The sequence below is a fragment of the Channa argus genome, chromosome 16 (assembly GCF_033026475.1).
Source record: "Channa argus isolate prfri chromosome 16, Channa argus male v1.0, whole genome shotgun sequence".
NCBI classification, from domain to species: Eukaryota; Metazoa; Chordata; class Actinopteri; order Anabantiformes; family Channidae; genus Channa; species Channa argus.
The window spans coordinates 18432147-18453092 of NC_090212.1; the positions used below are offsets into that span (position 1 = coordinate 18432147).

The window sequence follows — 20946 nt, forward strand, 5'->3', positions numbered from 1 at the left end:
GTTTGCATGCTGACATGCAGCTGCACGACCATCTTATTTTTATTAATATTGTTTTTGCTTTCTGTTTGTACAGATGGATTTACACCCAATCACGAGCTCACTGTGGCATTTCATATTTAAAATGTTGCTTCAGAAATCTGATTTGTCACTGTGGTGTTTTTCCATTGTTATGAAGATTCCTTAAATTAATTCAGGATCCACTGTTAAATGGGTTTAGGGCTCTAACGATTGAGTATTTTCATTGTTCTTTTTTTTTTTTTTCTCATATGGTTTGTTTGCTGGAAAACACATGTTGTTTTGTTAAATTGTTAAAATGCCTTTTACTAGTTCAATGTGACTCCTTCAAATGTCTTGTTCTGTTCAACCAACAGTGTAAAAACGCAAATATATCCAGTTTCCAAATCAGAAAATGAGAAAATATTTGCATTTAAGCCCCAGAAAAATAACTTAAACTCTTTAAGTATTCTACAATTTTCTATAAGATTCCATGTTCATTACTAAAGTAAACAACAACCACAAAATTCAGAAATCTTACCTAGGGAGAAAAAAACTTAGGCAAAGAAATCTTTAAGGAGAATGGGATCACTTGAGTGGGAAACTCAATACAGTCACGTTAATGTCTTTAGGTGAAAATGACACAGATTATTGTGATGCACTTACCTGTGGCGAACATTTCAGAGAAAAATAGTCTCCAGAGTTGGTGATTTTTATTTTTATTTTATTTCACCATTCTTCCATATACACTGAGTTAATGGCGACTGTATCTTTCTCCAAAGTGTTCTTTCATAGTGTGTTTCCAAATGGTAAGTGTTGGGGGGAACTTGATCCACAGTCGTCCTCTGGGCAGCCAACTTGTAGAGTTCAGCACTGCTGAAGCCCCAAAGCAGCCCTGGCTGAAATTTGGAATTAATTTTAATTTTTTTTCGTTCCAATGGACAAAACCTGGCTTGTTGTGATTTTTGTTTACAGTGGCTCAGGATGGAAGTGATCATTAAGTGTCGACACAGTTACTAAAGTTAGTTAAAGGGATTTTCATTAAACACACTGGGCTCTGATTGGCTGACAGCGCCGGCTCTTCAAAATAAAAGGACGGAACTAGGCTGAGGAGAAAGTTTGTGTCACTTTCATTTAAACTTCTGTGGGACATCGTGAACGTAGGAAAGACACCGATGCGAGCTCCTTCAAGCTTCTTGGTCTCAGCAGGTGGAAATAGCAGCACCTTTATGGGTTTATTGGTGATTTCAGTTAATAACGTTAATATGTGTAATAGCTTCACGGGGGGGGGGGGGGGGGGTATGTGGGTGTGTCTCTGATTTTAATTTTCTGTCATTCCAGAATGAGTCTGCCTTATTTCTATATTTTTGATTGTCAAGTTGTAAAGCGATGTGTTTTATGACGACTAAATTAAAGTTTTGTTTGGTTTTTTTAAACTGGCAAAAGCGTGGAAATGTTTTATATTGTCATAATTGACTGTTTAATGTCCGTTTATACAAACAACGTGTTGCCATGTATGACGTGTTTGTTTTGAAGCCATCAAGGTAAGAATTTATAGGTAGGTGTTATGTTTGGTGACGGTCTACAGGCTCATGCATTTCCCTGTTAATATCTGTATAATCTGCTGTTATAGCTATAATCACTCTGACACATGTTCTGTAAATTAATCTGATAGTCACGACTTGTAAAGCCGCATGTTAACTGCTCTGACTCTCCGTCCTCTTTACCAGAGAGCTGTAGCCCCCACCTCTGCCACAGATGTGAGGATGGAGTGAGAGATGCACGGGTGGATGGAGAGAGGGAGACCAGTCGGTCCACATCTGCCAAGAACTGGAGACTGTTGCTTGCCGCAAGTGCAGCAATCTGAATAACAGCTTTTACAGGCCGGAATCTATTGACCGGCAACTCACTCCTAAAGCTTTCCCCCTCCTCCCTCCCCCATTGCCTCCCAGTATCTCTCCCCTTCTTCCTTCTTTCGCTCTCATTTCTCTTTTCATCTGTGCTATGCAGTCACTCTGCCTCCAGCTGATGGGCATATTGTCATCTGCATCATTCCACCCTGCTGAGTTATTGGGATTTGCTACTCTTTCGGTTTTCTATTGAAGCGGTCCCTGCAGCTGTGCGTGTGCCTCCGTGTGAGTGTGTGCGTGATATCGGGTGTTACTGGGCTAATTGTTATTGACTGACTGTATTGTGGTTTATTGATTTTTATTTATTTATTTATTTTTATCTCTCCCCTTTGCTGCTCCACCTCCCAGAGCGAGGGAAGCCAGAGAGGATGTTCCCGTCTTCATCCAGAAGCTCTCTGTTCTCGCCCTGGTCGTCCATGGAGCAGTCGGACTCCGAGGTGCTGGACTTCAGCACCAAAGTGCAGCTGCACGGCGTGCTGTGGAAGAGGCCCTTTGGACGGCCGTCCGCCAAGTGGTCCCGCAGGTGAGCCTTATTTACAAGTGTATGTTACATTTAACCCCATATCACTACATACTGTAGTTCTTACCACTGTGTGGGAATGTTGGGGCTTATTTTTACTTTAATTTTTGAAAACTTACATTTTGGATGTAGAAAGTTTTCCACTAGTAGGAACAAAACTTACTCATAGAACAAGTCACATTTCCCTCTTAAAGGGAAACTTGAGAGCTTTGTACTATATTGTACAACTTTGTGTAAAATACTTAAATCACATACAGTTAATAAAAACCGGGTGGACTTTTTCTGATGTCACCACATGTTATGTATTAGGAGATTGCTTTATATAACAACAGGATATACTTACCCATAGATGTTTTCCGGTCTCAGCGTAAGTATATCCTGAGAGGAGAGTATATTTGGCTTTTAAAATGCCTGGATATCTACTCCATCATGATAATGCTCTTAGTTTACATAACAGTTAAAACGACAATACACAGCGGATCCAGAGAGTCCATTTGCAGCCTGCTCTTCCCCATTTGCTTGTGTCATAAAAGTCAAAAGAATTAGAATTTGCTCAGTGTTGTATTGGCATTTGTTGTTGCCAGTGGCTTAAACAGGAGGACGTTCTTTATTCAAATGTCAATGAGGGTGGGGGGGCTGCTGAGGAGTTTTCATTGAGCTTACAGGAAGCTTTGGCATTGCGTCATATAAAATATAGCATCCAGTGTTTTTGAAGCTTGACTCAACAAAAGTCAGAGACTTTTTGCCTTTGCTGCACCAATTTGAAAATTAAATAGAAATGAAGTTTCTGAAATTTATAGAAGTAAAACGCTAAACCCCAAAGCGCTTGTTTGCCATGTAAAACATAAGTATATCAAATCTTTGCTCATTTTTATGGTCTGTCTTATCCCTGGATGCCTTATACTCGACTTATATGTGATTACATTACACGTTTATGTCATTCTGAATTTCCTTTGAAATGAATAATAACATGACATGTAACTGCAGCAGCCTGGATCCAATCAGACATGTTTCAAAGCTGCAATGGCATCTTTTGGTTTTCAGACTGATTGTAGATTAGTTTTTAAACTATCACTAGTTAATTGCTATATTTAGGAATCACTGCATTTGTGTTCGCTGTGGCAAATGAATACATTTGATAAAGTCTGTCATTTACATTTAGGTCTGTATTGATGAGAAATTATGTTTGAATGGGTACAAATAAATCTTCAATAACTTGTTTGGATTAAATACATTAATGAAAAATATTTTCTTTAGCCTCTGAAACTGATTCAAATAATAAAATCTAAGAAGGGAACTCACTGTGAACACAAAGACATGCTGCCTGAGATGATGTACTGCAATCAGCGTTTTTGGGTGAAAAAAAAAAAACCGAACACACATTTGCGTACAAAGGCAGAAATGTTTAAATGTTTTTGCAATGTAGACTTAATTGCACGGCATCAGTCACCTGATCGTCAGTGTCTTGTTGAGATCTTCAGCAGACGTTGGTTCTTTTCAGCCCCACAGGCTTGACTCACTGCTGCTTTATTGTCTTCCTCGGTACAAAGATTCTTCATCATCAAAGACAGCTTCTTACTCTACTATGCAGAGAGTGAGAAGAGAAACTTTGAGAGCAACAGGTACTTCAACATCCACCCCAAGGTGAGGCTCATCATCTCAGAGGACTTGAATGACGAACGTGGCAGTGGCAGTGTTGTATTTATTGATTTGATCCTTATTACATCTGCACATGAACATGCAGTAAATATTTGATTTATTATGTCTTTTTGTGACATTAAATAAAATGTCATGACTTTATAAGAGGCCACGTGATGCATTTCTGTCTCAGGGAGTCATTCCGCTTGGAGGATGTGTGGTGTCGGCTAACGAGGACATGGGGATGCCCTTTGCTGTTGTGATCAACCTGGAAGACTTCACTGTAAGAATCCGTTTTACTGCAAAGATCCCATCTTCTCGGTATTATTTGTGAGCAATAAAGGGGTTTTTTGTTACATTTTCAAATGGGTTTAAAGTTGCAGATTGAAAATGTGTAACAACCGTTGCACACTGTAAGTGGGAGGATAACATTTCCTGTGTGGTAAACTGGGCTAAAATCTAGCCAAATGGTTTTTGTCACTGCATTGTTGTCTCGGCCTAATCTTGCAACAAATGGGACATAAAATGGTATATTGGTATAAAATATTACTGCACAGTGGTACACGACTGAGTTATCAAGTTTAAGTGTGGCAGCCCATTCCCCTCTTCTGCAGGGCGCCATCGTCGTCGCCGCCGAGTCTGAGGAGGAGCAGGTCCAGTGGATAGAGATGCTCCAGGAGTCAGGAAAAGTGTGAGTGTTACCAACACAAATGCTGTTCTTGAATCAATTTAAACTTCACTAATTTTCACCTATGTGATAGACTTTCCATGTGAATGTCGAAGCTTTTTATCTTCCAAGTGTTCAGATCATGCAGAGTTTTAATGGGATACAGTAAATGATGAAATGGAAAATGTTTAACAGCATCACTTCAGTGTTTTAAAATGAATCCTAGCACAAATTTACATCGACGGCATTTAAGTTTTGCTAATCTCCTCCTGCTTTTGTAAAAACCGTTGACAGCACGTGGAAGAACGCTCAGCTGGGGGAGGCTATGATTGAGAGTCTGGAGGCTCAGGGGCTGCAGCTGGCCAAGGAGAAGCAGGAGTATCTGGGTAAATGTGTGGAAGGTCACCAGGATAATTGAGCTTTTTTTCAAAGTTTTACTAAGGTTAGAAAAAAGGTTTTTTATTCTCCAGATAAACTAATGGAAGAGACTGAGGAGCTGAGTCATCAGAGAGCACAGAGAGAGGTGAGACTCATTTACACCTCTAGCCGTGAGTTTTGTTTTGGCTACAAGAGACATATATTTAAAGACTATCTTCAAATAGACATGAAGCTTAGATATTGCTTCACTCTGTCATGTGTAGCTACCATGATTGTTCAGGTAGTTCAACCATAACAAAACGCAGAGAAGCTGCTCTCGGTTTTTGCGAGCAGTACGATTTCCCCACCTACATGTGATAAAGCAGCTTGTTTGTGTGTGTAGGAGTTGGAGCGCCTCAACCAGGTTCTGGAGGAGGAAAAAATGAAGTATGAGGAGGTGGTGCTGGAGCTGAAGGCGGAGCAGGAGCAGATCAAGCTGTAAAAACTCAAATCCATTCCGTTTGTTTTGCCCACTACTGATGATGCCAACCAATAAATGTTTTATCTGTGTTGACAGAGACCTGGATGGCACAGGTCAGTCCCTGAAAAGTGTCGAGCAGGAAAAAGAAGAACTGAGCAAGTTAACGGTCATGCTGCAGACGTCTATTGAGGTAGTAGAGACACGCTGCATGGACACACACAGATATGGATGAGCTATAAAAAATGCTCCAGGCGTGTGAGGAAGACGACATATTGATGAATCTGCTGCTTGATTCAGATCACGTGACGTTAACAGCTACTTGTTATACGTTGTGTAACGAACCCTTCAAGTAATAATTCATGAAATTATCTATGGAAGGTGATTAAAGCCACATGAGATTATAATTAAATTTCAAAAAGTTGATTTACTGGGATAACATAGGAAATGTGCTTATTTGCTTAAATAAATGATGGTGGGCTGATTCAAACAGAAGTCAGTTTACAGACACGAGGGGCTGCATCTGAAAAAGTCAAAGGAAATTGATACATCACAATAGGTCCATTAACATTGTAGCATTGTCCAAAGCTTTGTGCCATGTAATTAGTTACACAGGATTTACGATTACATTTTTGCTTGAAGAATACAGGACACATTACATTTAGTTATATCAGATTTCTTTCGTCTTTGCTGCAGGAGCTCTCTCAGGAGAAACGACGAACTCTGGAGCGTCTCCGCGTGAGGGGGCCGGAGGACAACGAGGTGGAGACGGTGGCTGAGAGCTTGGAGTCGACGTGCGAGAAGTCTGAGGACGGCGAGGAACCCGGAGATGTGGAGCTGCTGCAGGACCTGCGACACATCGAGGAGCAAATGAAGCTCCTGCTGAAGGAGAAGGAGCAAGCTGATGAGAAGTGAGTGAGCCCTCAGAAACAGAGATTCCTGGTTTGGTGTAACAAAGCAGAGCAGATTTGATGGTTAAAAAAAAAAAAAAATTAGTTTAGTGTCACGTCCAGGATTCGAATCCCTGAACAGCCTCCTTAAAGTAAACACTGGTTCACGATAGAGCTTTAACATTCGATTATGTTTTGGCATCCAAAGGGTCAAAGAGTCTTTCAGGGAACCTCTATGCTAATGGCACAGTGGAAACGTGTATTGATCCCTAAGTGTCGATCTGCAGCAGTAAGCGGGGTTTTACAGGCATCCGCTATTGACTGTGCAGCACTAATGCTCTGAATATACAACCCATAACATGAGCTCTGGCTCCAGTTTCTCCTCTCAGACATATGTACAAAAACAACAGAACCATATGAAATCATTTTCATACCAAGCGCTAATTCAGCTGCATGTCAAAAAAAAGCTAGAAATGAGTGATTTTTATTAAGATCACGGTTATAAATTTGCACATTGGCTCAATTTTAACACTTTAAAATAAAATAAAAAATTTAACATATTTGATATTTTAGTTTTCCCTCATTTTTACATGCAGCATCTAAACGAGTGAAAGTAGCAACTGCTTTGATGCAAAAAGATAACATCAGAAACTGGAGTCTCAGAAATGATGCAACTATTAGTTTTTGATACGGCAGGTATAATATGAGATACTATAAACACATTATAATTTACAGAAGTTTCTATATTTTACAGAGGTCTTTGTTTTTCTGAGTCTGTAAGTGAATGTTGAGCTGATATTCCTGTATTTGTCAGGTTTCAGTTTGAGATAAATCGAAAATATCTAAACACTATTTGTGCACACGCTGTCTTTTTCCGGTCTTTTCTTCAGACTGAAGGAGAACGAGCAGCGGGCTAAAGTGCTTCAGCAGGAGAGGGAGTATTACTCGTCCCAGGCCAGAACACTGCAGCAGTCGCTCTCTCAGCTCACTGTGGACAAGCAGCAGACTGAGGCCGAGCTCAAGGTAACGCAGCCAACAGTCGCCAAATCCGAGTGAAGATCATAGGCCCAACAGTCACTGATGAAAACATGTATTTATAATCATTTTATGAAGTCTGGTTGTGACATGTTGAGTGTTATACTTGACAAAATTTGCACTAAACATTTTTGATATAGATACAGAAGAATGTATGTGGTGATTGTGGTTACAGTTCTCTGCATGAGATTTTCGGCCTTTTGAAAGACACAAACTGATAACCATGCACTGTACTACAAGTATCTTGTAACTACACTCTGACCTCAGTGATGCAGTAAGCCAGGAGGCATCGGCAAAACTAAAATCAATACAGCCATCGATAAAACAGGCGCAGGTATGTATTTATAGTATTGTTATGTCCCGGTGTTGGCAAAACAAATACAATATTAAATTTGTGTGATTTGAAAATAAATCAGGTTGTTGATATCCACAGGGAGTTTGGGAGGGGAGTCGCTTTTCAGATCCAGCCTAACAAGCTGAGCTCATATCACCTTACACAGGAACAAAAACTCATGACCCCGTGTTCAGTGGTTTTCCAAGAATATAGATTTTTTTTTTCCGCCAGCGTGGAAAAACCTGTAAAGTTGCTTGCGGTTTGTGTGACACTACAAGTGTCCGTTGCAATCAGAAATATTGTCTCCTACAACATGAACCATGAAGACTCATAGTGTATGTGTGTATGGAAACAGACCGATTGATAGGTCGTTAACTGAAACGCTTCAAATGTTAATTAATATTTGCCAATAGATGATTATACTGATCTTGTCTCCAATTTCCATTCTGGCTGTTTTCCTCAGGCAGAGATTGAGTCTCGGATGGAGCTGGAAAAGAGGCTGAAGCAGGCCGAAGAGGCTCTGCAAGACCTGGAGAAAGGCCTGAACTCACGGGAACGATCCAAAGAGAGAGAAGAGAAGATGAAAGGCAATGTGACACAGCTGAGGAGTGAGTGCATTTATCGATTTCATCATATCCGATGGCAGTTGTGGAATATCAGTGCTGCAGGGAATCATTTAGATCAGTTCATTGTAGAAACCTGTGTTCCAGTGGAAAAACCCAGTTTCTACACAAGAAAATCATCAGTATCTTTTTAATCATGCATAGTCCACATAGTCTGAACTGACTGTGACTCTGAATTATCTTGACGCCTCCCTCTGGATGGAGACTGTATTACACAGACTGTATTATCAACATTAGTAATGGGTAATAAAATGTTAGACAATCCAGCTGTTCCAGAAATTCTAGAAATATTTGCTTTATTGTGTAGAAATGTATTCACTATAATTTGTCTCCTGTGCAGCACTGACTATTATTGATTATTCTGCTATGACAAAGCCACTGATTTCTGCCAAATGGCTACAAAATGTATAGTATAAAATACAGTCCTTAGTAATTAAAAGTAGTGAACTACTTTTACATATCTTCTTATAATTGCATACTAACAATTTTATTTTGAAATATTATGATTCAAAGTCCTCATGTTATAATCAATGGTAGCAAGTAGCAGCAGCTGTATGTGAGGGCAATGTTTTGACTTGTAGTCCACCATCTTGTGAGGACTCCCTGCCTTTCTGTGGGGGAGTGGAGTCACCGTTTGGACTTTGTCATGATGTCTCAGTAGGAGTGCGAACTCACCTTTGCCCTAATATTCACTCAATCTGAACGATTTCCAGTATGCAGGTAACCTACTGTAACCATTGCAGCAGACTGAGTGGGTACCTCACAAGGTGGTGCCCCACTCCTCAACAGTTACCAGCATAACCACTTGACTGGTAAATTTCTCTCGCCTTACATGAACTTATCTGAGGTCCACTGTAAACACATCTGTGTTCATCCAGAGTTCTTCGAGGAGTGTATCTGCGCAGCAGAGATCGAGGCGAAGCTTCCAGCGATCATGAAGAACGCCGTGTACCTCCACAAGGCTGCTGCACGCCGAATCAAGAGCTGCCGAATCCAGAGGAAGGCCTCCGCACGCCACTGGTGTAAGTTTGTACATCGCACAACAAAACTCGGCTTCTAAAGTCTACAGATGAAGGATTTGTTGTTTGTGCTGTTTGCTCATGCACAGCACAAATATTGTACCGTTTACACTGATCAGCCACAGCATTAACACCACATGCTGAGTTTTCTAAAATATTATGAGGAGATAAATGCTGATGTAGGTTCACAACCTGTCAGCACAACGTAGTTGTAGTCAGGAGATTACTGCAGTACGTTTCTAAACAAACTAATCCACTACACGTACTAAGTACATGCTGTAAGAATGACTTCAAGTACTCCAATAAGAAAACAATGTGTTGTATACAGTGCTGAATTCGATATATTAAAAAAAAAGTCTTTCAAAAGGTAAAAATAGTCAAGAACACAGATGGTAATTGATACAAATGCAGGAGCAAGATCTGTGTTACTAAAGACCTGGTGAACCTCAAACTATTACAAATAGCTCTCACAAGAAGTAGTTTTTAGCTGACAATTTCTCATCGTTATTGATTTAGCTGCCACTTACAGGGCTAACAGTTCAAAATCCAACCATTTCTCATTGGTACAAGAGCTGGAACCAGTAACGTTTGGCAATTAACTTCACAGAACCACAATACTGAATTATGATTTGTTGACTTTAACTTCTGCTTCATCCATACGGCACTATTAGTTAAACACTAGCTACAGGGTCCTTTGTTTTCCACATTTACCTGACAGTGAAACACTCGAAGTCGTTCGCTGTGGCCAACGCTGACGGCAGCAGCATGGAGGAGCTGAGGGAGACGGCCCTTCGACTGACCTCTGACAGCAGCTTCAGGGAGAGTGTGTACAAGATCATCACTCGCAAAGATCCCGTAAACAAAATGGAGGACTGAGAGAGGTAAATGAAGGGTCCTGACTTTTACCTCAAAACCAAACGTGGACTGAGATGACTCCTAAAGATCCTGATCCCAAATTCATCTCCATTCACAAACTAAATGTAACAAAGCTGGAATCCAAAATGTGACAGATTATTAAATATAAACGCATTTAATGAGTTAATTTTAAATGCCAGGCATTTTCAAACTGCTCCAGTCGTCTACTTAATGTGCCTGCTTGGTTTACTTAACATTTACTTGATTCTGAAGTCATTGTAGCTTTTGACCAGTTACTTCGACACCGTTCTAGATGACAAAAGTATGTGAATATGAAGCATTTAGGATAATTTTAGTGAACGATCCCAGTTTGTTTCTGCTTTAAAATCTAACGGCAATGAAACGTCGACATACTTTTACTTTCCTCATTCAGTGTCGAGTAACACGCTGATATTTCTGCAATGAAAGGTGGATATTGTGCTTCGAGCCGAAAGCGGCTTTTCAGGATTATTATCTGGCAGTTCAGCCGTTCAATTCTCCTTAAAAGTCTTTTCATGATTTAATTTTAGGATTCAGTGTGTAACTGCTGTTCACACCTCCGATGATGACAGACTAAATGAGAAATATTAGATTCTTTGTTCTTAATTATTGAACTTTGACAATGATAAATACCTGTGTAGCAGATGGTAGAGCAGAGCAGCCCTCCCTCTCCCTGCTTCACTATGCACCATTCATTTTGGGTCTCATGGTTGACTTGTTTCATACATGAAACTGCCTGTGTCAGACTTGTTCCCACATGGGGGAAGACGTGATGAGACAATTTTTACTAAGTTGTACCAAACGTTGACATTAAAAGACGCCTTCCCTGACTTTGAACCTGCTTCTTTTGGTTCTAGTTTGAGTAGTACATGTACTTAAACTGCCCTCTGGCTTCCTTATATTACAATATATCTACTTCTAGCTAATACATGCCTCCAGATGACATCACTTGGAGGAACATTCATGTTACACCTACTATGGAGTTTGTAATTGTGGTCAACCTCCTTTTTCAGAGCTTCCCCACATGATCATTAATGCTTTTAAACTTCCCCATATTAAAATATTCCTCTGCTTCTAGCTGAAAAACTCTGGTTGACATTACAGGGAGTTTATCATTCGGGGTGCAGATGATGTCATCTTACGGAGCTGTAGAAAAGCAGGTTGGCCATGATTACAAACTCCATAGTGTGAGCAACAAGAGGACATAATCTGAACTGAAGGTTCCTTTCAAGTGATGCGATCTGAAGGCATTTTCATAAAGAAGGCGTCTTTTAAGGACCACTAATGCAGAACTAGTGCTATACTGTAAATGATAAGTAATGTTTAATCACCAGTTTCTAGTGTTATTTAAAAAAAAAACAAATACTATTCAATTTAGCAGAGATTATGTCAGTTCATCTTGAAAAATGTTTCTGTTTATTATTCTGGTTCTGATTGTTTGCACAGATTGTGTCACTTTAACAGAAGGGTTGATATAAACAATGAACTCAGATAAATTTCAACCGTGACCATTTCATTATTGCCACATCTGAAAGCATGTCCTCAATGTACAAATGTTAAGCAACAACACCAGAAAGTGTACAGAAAGGAAGACCACATGTCTGGGTGGAGGGTGGGAAGGAAAATACGATGGACTCAACAAAATGCCTTGATTCTAATAAAGCTGTGTTTGAACCTTGTACATGTCATTTCATTTGTGCAGGTAAAAGGCTGCAGGTTCAGTTCCTGTCCTCAAAAGCACAACAGGTGGCACTGTGTGTGTTGGGAATGAATAAAAGAACTTCGGACAGAGATGCAGCTCTTTCACAGGAGAGAGTTTTAACCAACTTGCCCATTATTTGCTTTGACAAAGCTCTGTGTGGGAGGGAGCATCCTGCTGGGGAAGATGGTGGGTTACATCACCAGGACCTGCAGCACAGAAAACAACAATGCGTAGTAAGAGATCAGGCACTTTCATGAAACGCATTTATGCTCTTAAGGATTCAACATCTGTCGCATACAAAATGTAGCCAACACTTTACCCGCTTTGTTTGGTAAACTATAAATCATTTTAAAGCACTTTGATTGGTTTATAGGCATCGTCTTACACAGGATTGGCATAAGGGGATGCAAACTTAACCCTAAAACTAACATGATGGACAAACACCTGTGCCACGTTTTCATCATCAGAAGTAACAAAAATGGTCAAGGAGTGTGTTAAAGTTATAGTTAAATAAAAATTAAATAAATTAGGGCAAAAGTTTAAAGATTTGTACTAGGGCAGGAGATATATTCAAGAAGTAAGTGCTGAGTTTCTGTCATTTCTCCTGAGTCTGCTGATTTAGTCTGTTAATAGTTAAGAACTGTAGTCAGTAAGTTTGGCTCTATTGGCGAAGTGGATATTTGGTTAGTGATTGGTGGTAGTTTCAGCTTAGTAATAACCGGGCGTTCACACAAATTAGGTTGGTTTCAAAGAGGAGGCGATTTCAGCTGTAGCCAATTAAAAACCACATATGTGGGGCTGGACCGTCAGCCCGACTCCAACTTCTTTTACGTCTTCCTTTTTTCTTTGTTATACCATATGTTTTCAACAGATCCCTATTCTCCTCCAATTGGAAGACGACATGTTTCTCACCAGCCTCTTTTTCCCTTGCGCTGTGGAACTGCCAGTCTGCAATGAACAAGGCCGACTTCATTCCAGCCTTTGCTACACAGTCAGCTGTTCACCTGCTTGCACTTACAGAAACCTGGATTATGCCACAGAACACGGCCACTTCAGCTGCGCACTCCACCAATTTCTCATTCTCTCACACTCCTCGCTCATCAGGTCTGGGGGGTGGGACTGGACTATTCAACTCCAGTCATCACCACATCTCTCGCAACAGGGACTTTTCCAACCTCATTCAAGCAGGCCCAGATTACCCCACTGCTCAGGAAGCCTTCTCCACAGAAACGGCCCTCCTGACTGTTGTGGAATATCTTCGAGCTACAAAAGCCACAGGTCAGTCTTCTGTCTTAATTCTACTTGACCTATCGTCAGCCTTTGACACTGAACCATCAGATCCTCTTGTCCACGCTCTCTGACTCAGGCATCTCTGGATCAGCTCTAGACTGGCTTCGTTCTTACCTAAAGGGAAGAACCTTCGACGTATCCTGGTGGGGGCATCTTTCTCGCTCTCATAGCCTCTCTACCGGTGTGCCGCAGGGCTCAGTTCTTGGTCCTCTTCGTTTTTCTGTCTATACTGCATCCCTGGGTTCCATCATTCACTCACACTGTCTTTTCTATCACTGCTACGCTGATGAACCACAGCTCTTCCTGTCCTTTCCACCTGACGACTCCACTGTTTCATCGCGCATTTCTGCCTGTCTCTCAGACATCTCAGCCTGGATGAGAGAGAGAGACATCTTCAACTCAACCTCTCGAGGGCCGAGGTCCTTGTCTTCCCAGCCAGACCTTCGACACAACACAACATCAGCATCGACATTGAATCTACAGTGATTGTCCCCACTAAGTCAGCCAAAATCTGGGGTCCATCATCGACGACCAACTGAGCGTAAGGACCACATCTCCTCAGTCTCTAGGGCATGTAGATTTGCCCTCTACAACGTCAGGAAGATCAGACCCTACATCACGGAATATAGAACCCAACTCATTGTGCAGGCACTGGTCACATCTCGTCTTGATTACTGCAACGCTTTGTTGATGGTGTTAACGTTATCCACAATCAAACCCTTGCAGATGATCCAAAACACAGCAGCTCACCTCATTTTTAATCTGGTGGTCCCAGCACTGCACGATGGTGGAACGAGCCACCAAAAACAGAACAGAACTGAAAACAGAACTCTTACACATCTTCCTATGCAATTAAATCTATTTAAAAAAAAACAAAAAAAAAAAACTTCCTTTCTAACTGCTCTTTTTCGCACTCGTGGACTTTGCTTTGATGTTTTCTCCTTGACTTAGATTCTTGCTGCCTTGTACCTCACTTGTTAGTCGCTTTGGATAAAAGCGTCTGACAAATGACGTAACGTAAACGTAATAGCTAATTGTACCTTAAATATTATATTGATGAAAAAGAAGTCTTTGTTTTACTCTTTTTGCTAATTTAAAATCAGGGATGTACCGTTTGTAGCATCTTATTTTATGAGATTTTTTTCCAATAAATTTGCAAAGATTTCAAACAAATGTCTTTCACGTTGTCATTATGCGAGTAATGTTTAGGAAAATAATGAATTTGATCCATTTTGAAATAAGGCATTAACATAAAACAATTAGCTTCTGGTGACATTTTTAATTGAACTTTCTATTTAGTAATAATTAGGATGAAGCACACATGCACGAGTTTCTCTAAGAGTTCTACATCACATCCCCCAGCTCTCACTCACAGAAGAAACAAGTTTGATTAGTGACACATTTTTTAAAAAGTTGTTCAGTAGCCATCAGGTTTTGTGTGCGAGCCAAGATATTTTCAACATTTCCTGTGATAAATTTGCTCTTTCCTCTCTTGTCTACTAATGTTTTCTTTATTTAGGATTCTGCTGTCCCTGCAAATGTGTCTACTGCAGTTTTCTTTGTCTTTACGGTTTTAAAATAACCTTGTAGACTGGCAGCCTGACCATCATAAGCGCCTGCAAATCTGTCGTCTCATCCTCGAACCTTACACGGCGTCACGATTATGCTGTGGGAACAGCGTGGCCTAGTCACTGCCATAAGCCTGTCAGACCTCTGCCGCTCTAATGCTGCATTTTAAATTCACTTTGGCTCACATTTCGTTAGCGGGTATCAGCCCCGTGGCCACAGATGTGCCAGCTGAATCTGGAGGTCAGCCACTGTCTCAAGGTATTAAAGGATTTTCCTCCAAATGATTTATCTTTACATAATGCAGATAATGTAGTTATTACAAACTCATGGCTTGTAATTTCCAATAACGGCCTGCAAAAAAAACAACAACGAGCTGCCAGCTTCCCACAGGCAGGCCCCTCATATTCCCACGCACTCATTCACAACCTGCTGCTCATCCCGATTTTTATCACTATGGCAACAACTACATCTGAAAGGGGGAAAAAACACATGTGTATGTCCCTTTTATTTCTTAATCCGAGAGATCGCAGGATTAGCACAGCGAGAGGCCTTTAAAGCCTGCTGTTGGCTCATGAGTAGATGTGTTTTTTTTCCCATTGCTGTCAAGTTTGGGTCAGTGTGAACATGAGGTGTGTGTGTGTGTGTGTTTTTAAATTGCAACAGCAATGACAACATGTAAAGGTAATAAGAACTCACCTGTTGACTTTGACGTGGTTATCAGGCGGCTGGGCTGGGAGTCACGGTGCAGCTGTCTGTCAGAGCGCTTCACTGTCTACTGTAATCTGACATGAAGAGGGGAGACAGAGGGAAGGAGGACAGCCTTCCTGCAGAAAACCGCATCCTCTGCTGCTTCATCAGCACAGTGCTTGTCAGCAAATGGGTACAGACATGTCCAGCCTAAGGCCTTTTTTGTTTTGTTTTTTTTGTCTAGCTGTGTCACAGTCTGTGTACAAAAACCTGCTCATTAGCTTTGGGGGTTTGGAACCATTTGCCTTTTGCTTTTTCTTCTTATAATAACATGTCCCCTACAGGAGTCCTCCCTTAGAAGCCTTCGCAGTTGTCTTGGAGTTGTGCATCCTGGTAAACAATGGCTCTTTTCATTCCAGCACAGCTTTCAGTCCAGTAGCTGAGGCAGACAAAGCAATGGGGCAAAGAGAAAGAGAAAGGAGGGGTTGCAATCCTGCACAAGGCAGCTCGCTCTTCTCTCTCTAGCTCTCATCTGGTATAAAGTCTACTGCATGTCCCACATAGGCTCTGCTGTTCTATAACAACAACTCACGATATAGTTTGGAGTCTGATTATGTCCACAATACAAAATGATTTGGTTCCCCTCGTGGATAGGATAATGGTCAAAATCAATGTAAGGGAAAAAAATTAACACTGCAGGTGTTTCTGAGACGGAGGATAAAGCTGTGTAGTGATGATGGCCATAAAGAAGGCAAGAGCCAAGCACATGACCAGAAGTAGTCCACAACAAAGCTATGGGTTTATTTCTCATCTAGGTTGGCTTTGAGCTGAGCTTCCAGGGCCATTTTATCGAAGGTACGCATGTTGGTCTCCTCCCGCACTTTGTCTCGTACATGAAAGGAGGCTCGGGCCACGGAGCGAGCGCTCTCTAGCACGGCCCTCTTTTCTCGGAAGATCTGCTCGCTCTTCTCCAGCTTCCTCTCGATGGACTGGAGCAGCTCAAAACGCCTCTGCTTCTCCTCCTCCTCCACGCGCTGCCTGTTGAGCTTCTGGAGTCTTTCCTTTTCCTGCCGGCACTGGACGGCCCGCAGAGCTTTTTCTTTGGCCCTCTCCTCAGCCACTAAAGCTGCCTGTTGGGCTCGTTTCTCCGCCTCCTTCGCACGTGCCTCCAGCAGCTGTTGCTGCTGCTTCTCGCGCTTCTCGGCCGCCTTGCGCGCTTTCTGGATCTGCTTCTCTTCACGCTTGGCCTTCTCTTTCAGCTCCTGGCCTCGACGCTCAACTATCTGTTCGTAGTTCTCCAAGGAGCGGCTGAGCTTCTCCTCTGCTGCCCTCCGGGCTTCCTCCCTCTCCTCTTGCTCTCTGCGAGCGATTTCCTGTATCAGGGCGGCGTGACGTCTCTTCTCTGCTTTGTTCAGACCTCGCCTCTCCTCCTGAGTCTGGTGCTCCCTCTCCTGCCTCTTCAACTCAGCCATGGTGAGCTTCTCCTTTAGCAGCAGCCTCTCCTGCTCCAGCATGGCTGCCCTCTCCTCCTCCAGGGCCTTCAGGTTCTGTTCCTGAAGAGTTTTCTTATGTTTCTCCTCCCGTGCAGCCTGCTGTAACCTCAGCAGACGGCTGCGCTCCTGTTGCTCTGCAAGCTCCCTCCATCGCTCCTCATTCTCCTCGGCCTGCCGCATTTTGGCAGCTGCTGACTCTTGCTCCTGCAGACTGAGTCTTTGCTGACGTATTGACACTTGCGTCTGCCACACTCGCTGGCACTGAAGCACTGCACGCTGCTTCTCTCTTTCCTCCTGCTCTCGTCGCAGCTCCTCCACTCTGCGCTCACGGTCCCACTGAAGATGCGCCACGTACCGAGTTTGACTCATGATGTCCTCCTCTTGGTATCGAGCAAGCATCAAAGCTGCAATCTTGCGGTCTCGCTCCGAAACGGCTTTCAGGCCTCGCCGTTTGACCTCCTTTACAATGCGCTCCACCTTCTGTGTTGTCTGAGGAGAGTGGCTCAGGTCCCCGAGGCTGAGGCTGCGGCCCATTAGGGAGTTGAAAGTGGCCAGAGTACGAGCTCGAGGACTAGAGAATCTAGCCCAGTGATCTCGTGCACCATCCCAGCTGTAAGAAGACGAAGCACCTGACTCTGATGAGGTGCATGTAGTGGTGGTGGTGGTGGTGGTAGTGGAGGTGGAGGAGCAGATGGGATCCATCCTTCGCTGTAATGACTCCAGTGAATGGCTTTTTTCTCTCACCTTGGACTGAAATCCAAGGTGTCCATTGTGCTGAGGTCCTCTTGTTACACCGTTCGAAGGTGTCCCAGAGCTCTGCACTACAGGCTTTGACACCGATGATGTCAATGTGGAGTTGGCTCTGGGGAAGGAGGGGGGTTTTGGGGTTGATCTGGGGAAAGTGTTTGCAGATTTGCCACCAGGCGACTTCCTGACTACGGGGGGAGGGCCAGAGGAGAGCGGCCGTGTGGTTTTAACTTGTTCAGTTGATGCAGACGAAGGACGCTTTGCAGATCCTTGAAATCCACCCTTTGTGGATTGTGCAGTTGTTGAACCACTCTGAGCAGAGCCTGGATGGGCAGACTTAGGGGAGGTGCTAAGGCTGGAGGTGGGGGCTTTAGATAAAACTGCTGTAGCTGTTTTAGACACCTGATCTGATGCTGTGACTCTAGAAGATGCTCCAGAATCAGGGGTTGAGGTCAAGATTCCAGCTGGAGGAGGCTGGGGACAGGTTTTGTTGACAGAGGGCGAAGATGCACCGCTGCTGCTATTGACCGTCGCCTGCAGAATCCTCCTCTTCTCCTCTCTGACAATCCTCTCTCTCTCTTCCCTGCACTGCCTCAGTTTGGCGTGTCTCTCCCTTTCGAAGACTTCAAACAGGCCTGTCGCAACACGCATGGAGCGACCCGGGGCCTCCCGGGCGAAGTCGGTGAGTGGGCGGGGTAGCAGCTCCACGGGTTTGACGCCACATCGAGCACACGCCTCCAGAGAGCGGGGGCTTGTTAGCACATAGCGGCTGCCCTCTGCAGCTGGTGAGTCAAAATTGTACAGGTCCAGGTGCATTTTGGGTGACAGATCTGCCTGAGTCTGTGGCTGCTGAGGTGGGGGCCAATGAGAAGTATCATCAGGCCCCGCCGGGGACGCAGTGTGGCAGGGGCTTGGCTCAGAGCTGCCAGTGGGTGGCGTCTCAAATCCGGCGTCCCCATCCTCCTCCGTTGTCATGCCGTCGGCCTGGTCTGGCAGTCGAGGGTCTTCAGTGACCACAGCTGGCGTGTCGAGCTGTGGACCTTTACACTTATTCTGCTCCTCAGCGTCCGAGGGGTCAACCATAGTTGGCTAATGCTGCAGGTGGAGGGAGGGTGGGGCGGGGATCGATGAAGGGAGGGGGGATTGGATCATACATGAGGGGAGAAGGATAAAACAGTGGAAAAAGATTTGAATTAGAGGATTACAGTGTTCAGTTCAGCACTTAAGAGAGAGACACTCTGTGGGGGAGGGTCACAACACAGGTTTAGGTTCATACATGCATGCATGAACACATATTCATGCAACCACTGATTTTAGCCCAGATGAGACATATTCCCTTCAGGGAAGTGACACAACACATGAAAATACACCACAGTCCTTAAACAGTAAATCTATTTTTGGCAGAGTTACTAGGCTGAGAGAATTGGATTACTCATAGCAATATTTTTCACTCTACATCACACAAGCAACCTCCAAACACATCTGAAATTTATCAGACAGAAAAAGCTTGATTTAAACCCCATGGATGAGATTCTGTCTGGTAAACAACTGTTCAGTTCTCCCCAACATGGACTCACACCTTACAAACAGCGAAGGCCTAGACTTTTCCACATCAGCAGGACACAAGCAGAAACCACCTCAACTGTCTCACTGCAGAAAATTCTAGGTCAGAATTTACAAACAGACGCAGTTGAAGGTGAGGATGCTATTTCTTTATGGCAATACAAAGCCAACATTTGCTGTTGGTTACACCAGTGCTGTTTGCGTTTGATGACACCACACAAACATCCACTAACCTGCCACTTTGCAAAACGTTTTCTAAACCGGTGCTTTGTTCCCCTTTGATCCGCCCAGTCCCTCTTGGTCCCCGCATAATATCAGGTTTTTAGGGAAAAGGTTTCGGCCGCCGACCCTGCGATGAAAAGAAAATAATTTTAAAAAAAATCACATCGTCGCAACCTCCAGCGACACGACAGACTGAGCCTTTCGCAGCCAGTCAGGTCTGCAGATCCGCGGTGCTCCAATCGATGCCGGCCGCGGCTAAAAATAAAACGGGCCCCAACTTGAAATTCACCACTAAACCAAAACCCTCCTGTGCAGCTTCTTGTGTTCCTCCCTCAGCAAACTGCATCCAGTAAACATCGGCGCCCCCCCACCTGCTTCTCAGCAGCATCCCTCCATCTCAGCTTCCATATAGCTCCGCCTGCATGGGGCAATTACGCCGAACCTACGGTGTGCGCGCGGCAACGAACCGAGCGCCTCCCACACGGATTTAACGTATGGCAAAACATTGCTTAAGTAAGCGTCCGATTTTAGGTATGTTTTCTATCACAAAAATATGTCTATAGAAGGTTATTTGAGTAAAATTATTTTAGTTTCAACATTGTAGTTTTACTACTACTACTACTACTACTTCTTTCATTTTTTAAATCGTTGGTGATAAAAGCCCCCAAATCTAAAACTCATTATGATAATCGAGCATATTTAAAAATGTTTTTAATCTTTGCAGGAGGGTCCATCAAAAGTCATCTAGTGTGACAACTGCCATCTGCTGTTGAATGAAGCTGACTGTAATTATTAAAAACAGCCACAAGAGGACACTATAATGCAAGACATGTATGCTCTTTTTTTTGTTGCTGAATTTCTAACAATAGACAAAAAAAATGTGAACACAAAGTTGTACAGTGAAATATATCACCTCTTTAGGTAAACAACGAGGAAACAACAACAATAATATGTAGTGATGTGAATGTACATTTTAAGTAAGGGTATATAAAAATACACAATTATATACAGCGATTATTTACCATTTGCTAATCTGCATTGTGCATAAAGTAATTCCTCTGGAGAATTTTTAGCTTATTGTTATTAAGTTTTTCGTTAGGTAGCAGTTACGAATTATTAAACCTATGATTTTACAAAAAAAAATATGTAAGGTAAAGAACAAATCTTGGACTATCAACTACAAATTAATAACAGTAAATGGAAGCATGTGAAACGGATGTGCTCTAGGTTTCTTTGTTGTATTAGAAGGACGTCAGCAGCAAAGTGGGCATGAGCATCAGTGCCCATAACAGCTGAACTACATTATGTTTGATT

General features: G+C 42.8%; 2 protein-coding genes across 2 annotated transcripts; one reads left to right on the forward strand and one right to left on the reverse strand.

Moving 5' to 3' along the window:
• Window positions 1-80: 80 nt before the first annotated feature.
• plekhd1 (pleckstrin homology domain containing, family D (with coiled-coil domains) member 1) lies at window positions 81-11699 on the forward strand. The gene is made up of 14 exons (XM_067478572.1): window positions 81-2129; window positions 2253-2427; window positions 3975-4068; window positions 4256-4345; window positions 4677-4753; window positions 5024-5115; window positions 5200-5252; window positions 5490-5584; window positions 5664-5757; window positions 6261-6475; window positions 7345-7477; window positions 8287-8431; window positions 9325-9468; window positions 10184-11699. The coding sequence occupies exons 2-14, from the start codon at window positions 2273-2275 to the stop codon at window positions 10339-10341; spliced, it is 1545 nt and encodes a 514-aa protein (XP_067334673.1). The 5' UTR covers window positions 81-2129; window positions 2253-2272; the 3' UTR covers window positions 10342-11699.
• A 152-nt stretch (window positions 11700-11851) lies between these two features.
• ccdc177 (coiled-coil domain containing 177) lies at window positions 11852-20079 on the reverse strand. Its single transcript, XM_067478568.1, has 3 exons — window positions 19644-20079; window positions 15617-18942; window positions 11852-12267 (listed from the first exon to the last, which is right to left on the reverse strand). The coding sequence occupies exon 2, from the start codon at window positions 18928-18930 to the stop codon at window positions 16408-16410; it is 2523 nt and encodes an 840-aa protein (XP_067334669.1). The 5' UTR covers window positions 18931-18942; window positions 19644-20079; the 3' UTR covers window positions 11852-12267; window positions 15617-16407.
• Window positions 20080-20946: the final 867 nt, after the last annotated feature.

Coding starts and splice junctions, on each gene's coding strand:
- ccdc177 (XM_067478568.1), bottom strand. CDS start 18,930: ATGGTTGACCCCTCGGACGCTGAGGAGCAGAATAAGTGTAAAGGTCCA.
- plekhd1 (XM_067478572.1), top strand. CDS start 2,273: ATGTTCCCGTCTTCATCCAGAAGCTCTCTGTTCTCGCCCTGGTCGTCC. Junction 4,346..4,676: donor TCAACCTGGAAGACTTCACT/GTAAGAATCCGT, acceptor CCTCTTCTGCAG/GGCGCCATCGTCGTCGCCGC. Junction 5,116..5,199: donor GGAGAAGCAGGAGTATCTGG/GTAAATGTGTGG, acceptor TTTATTCTCCAG/ATAAACTAATGGAAGAGACT.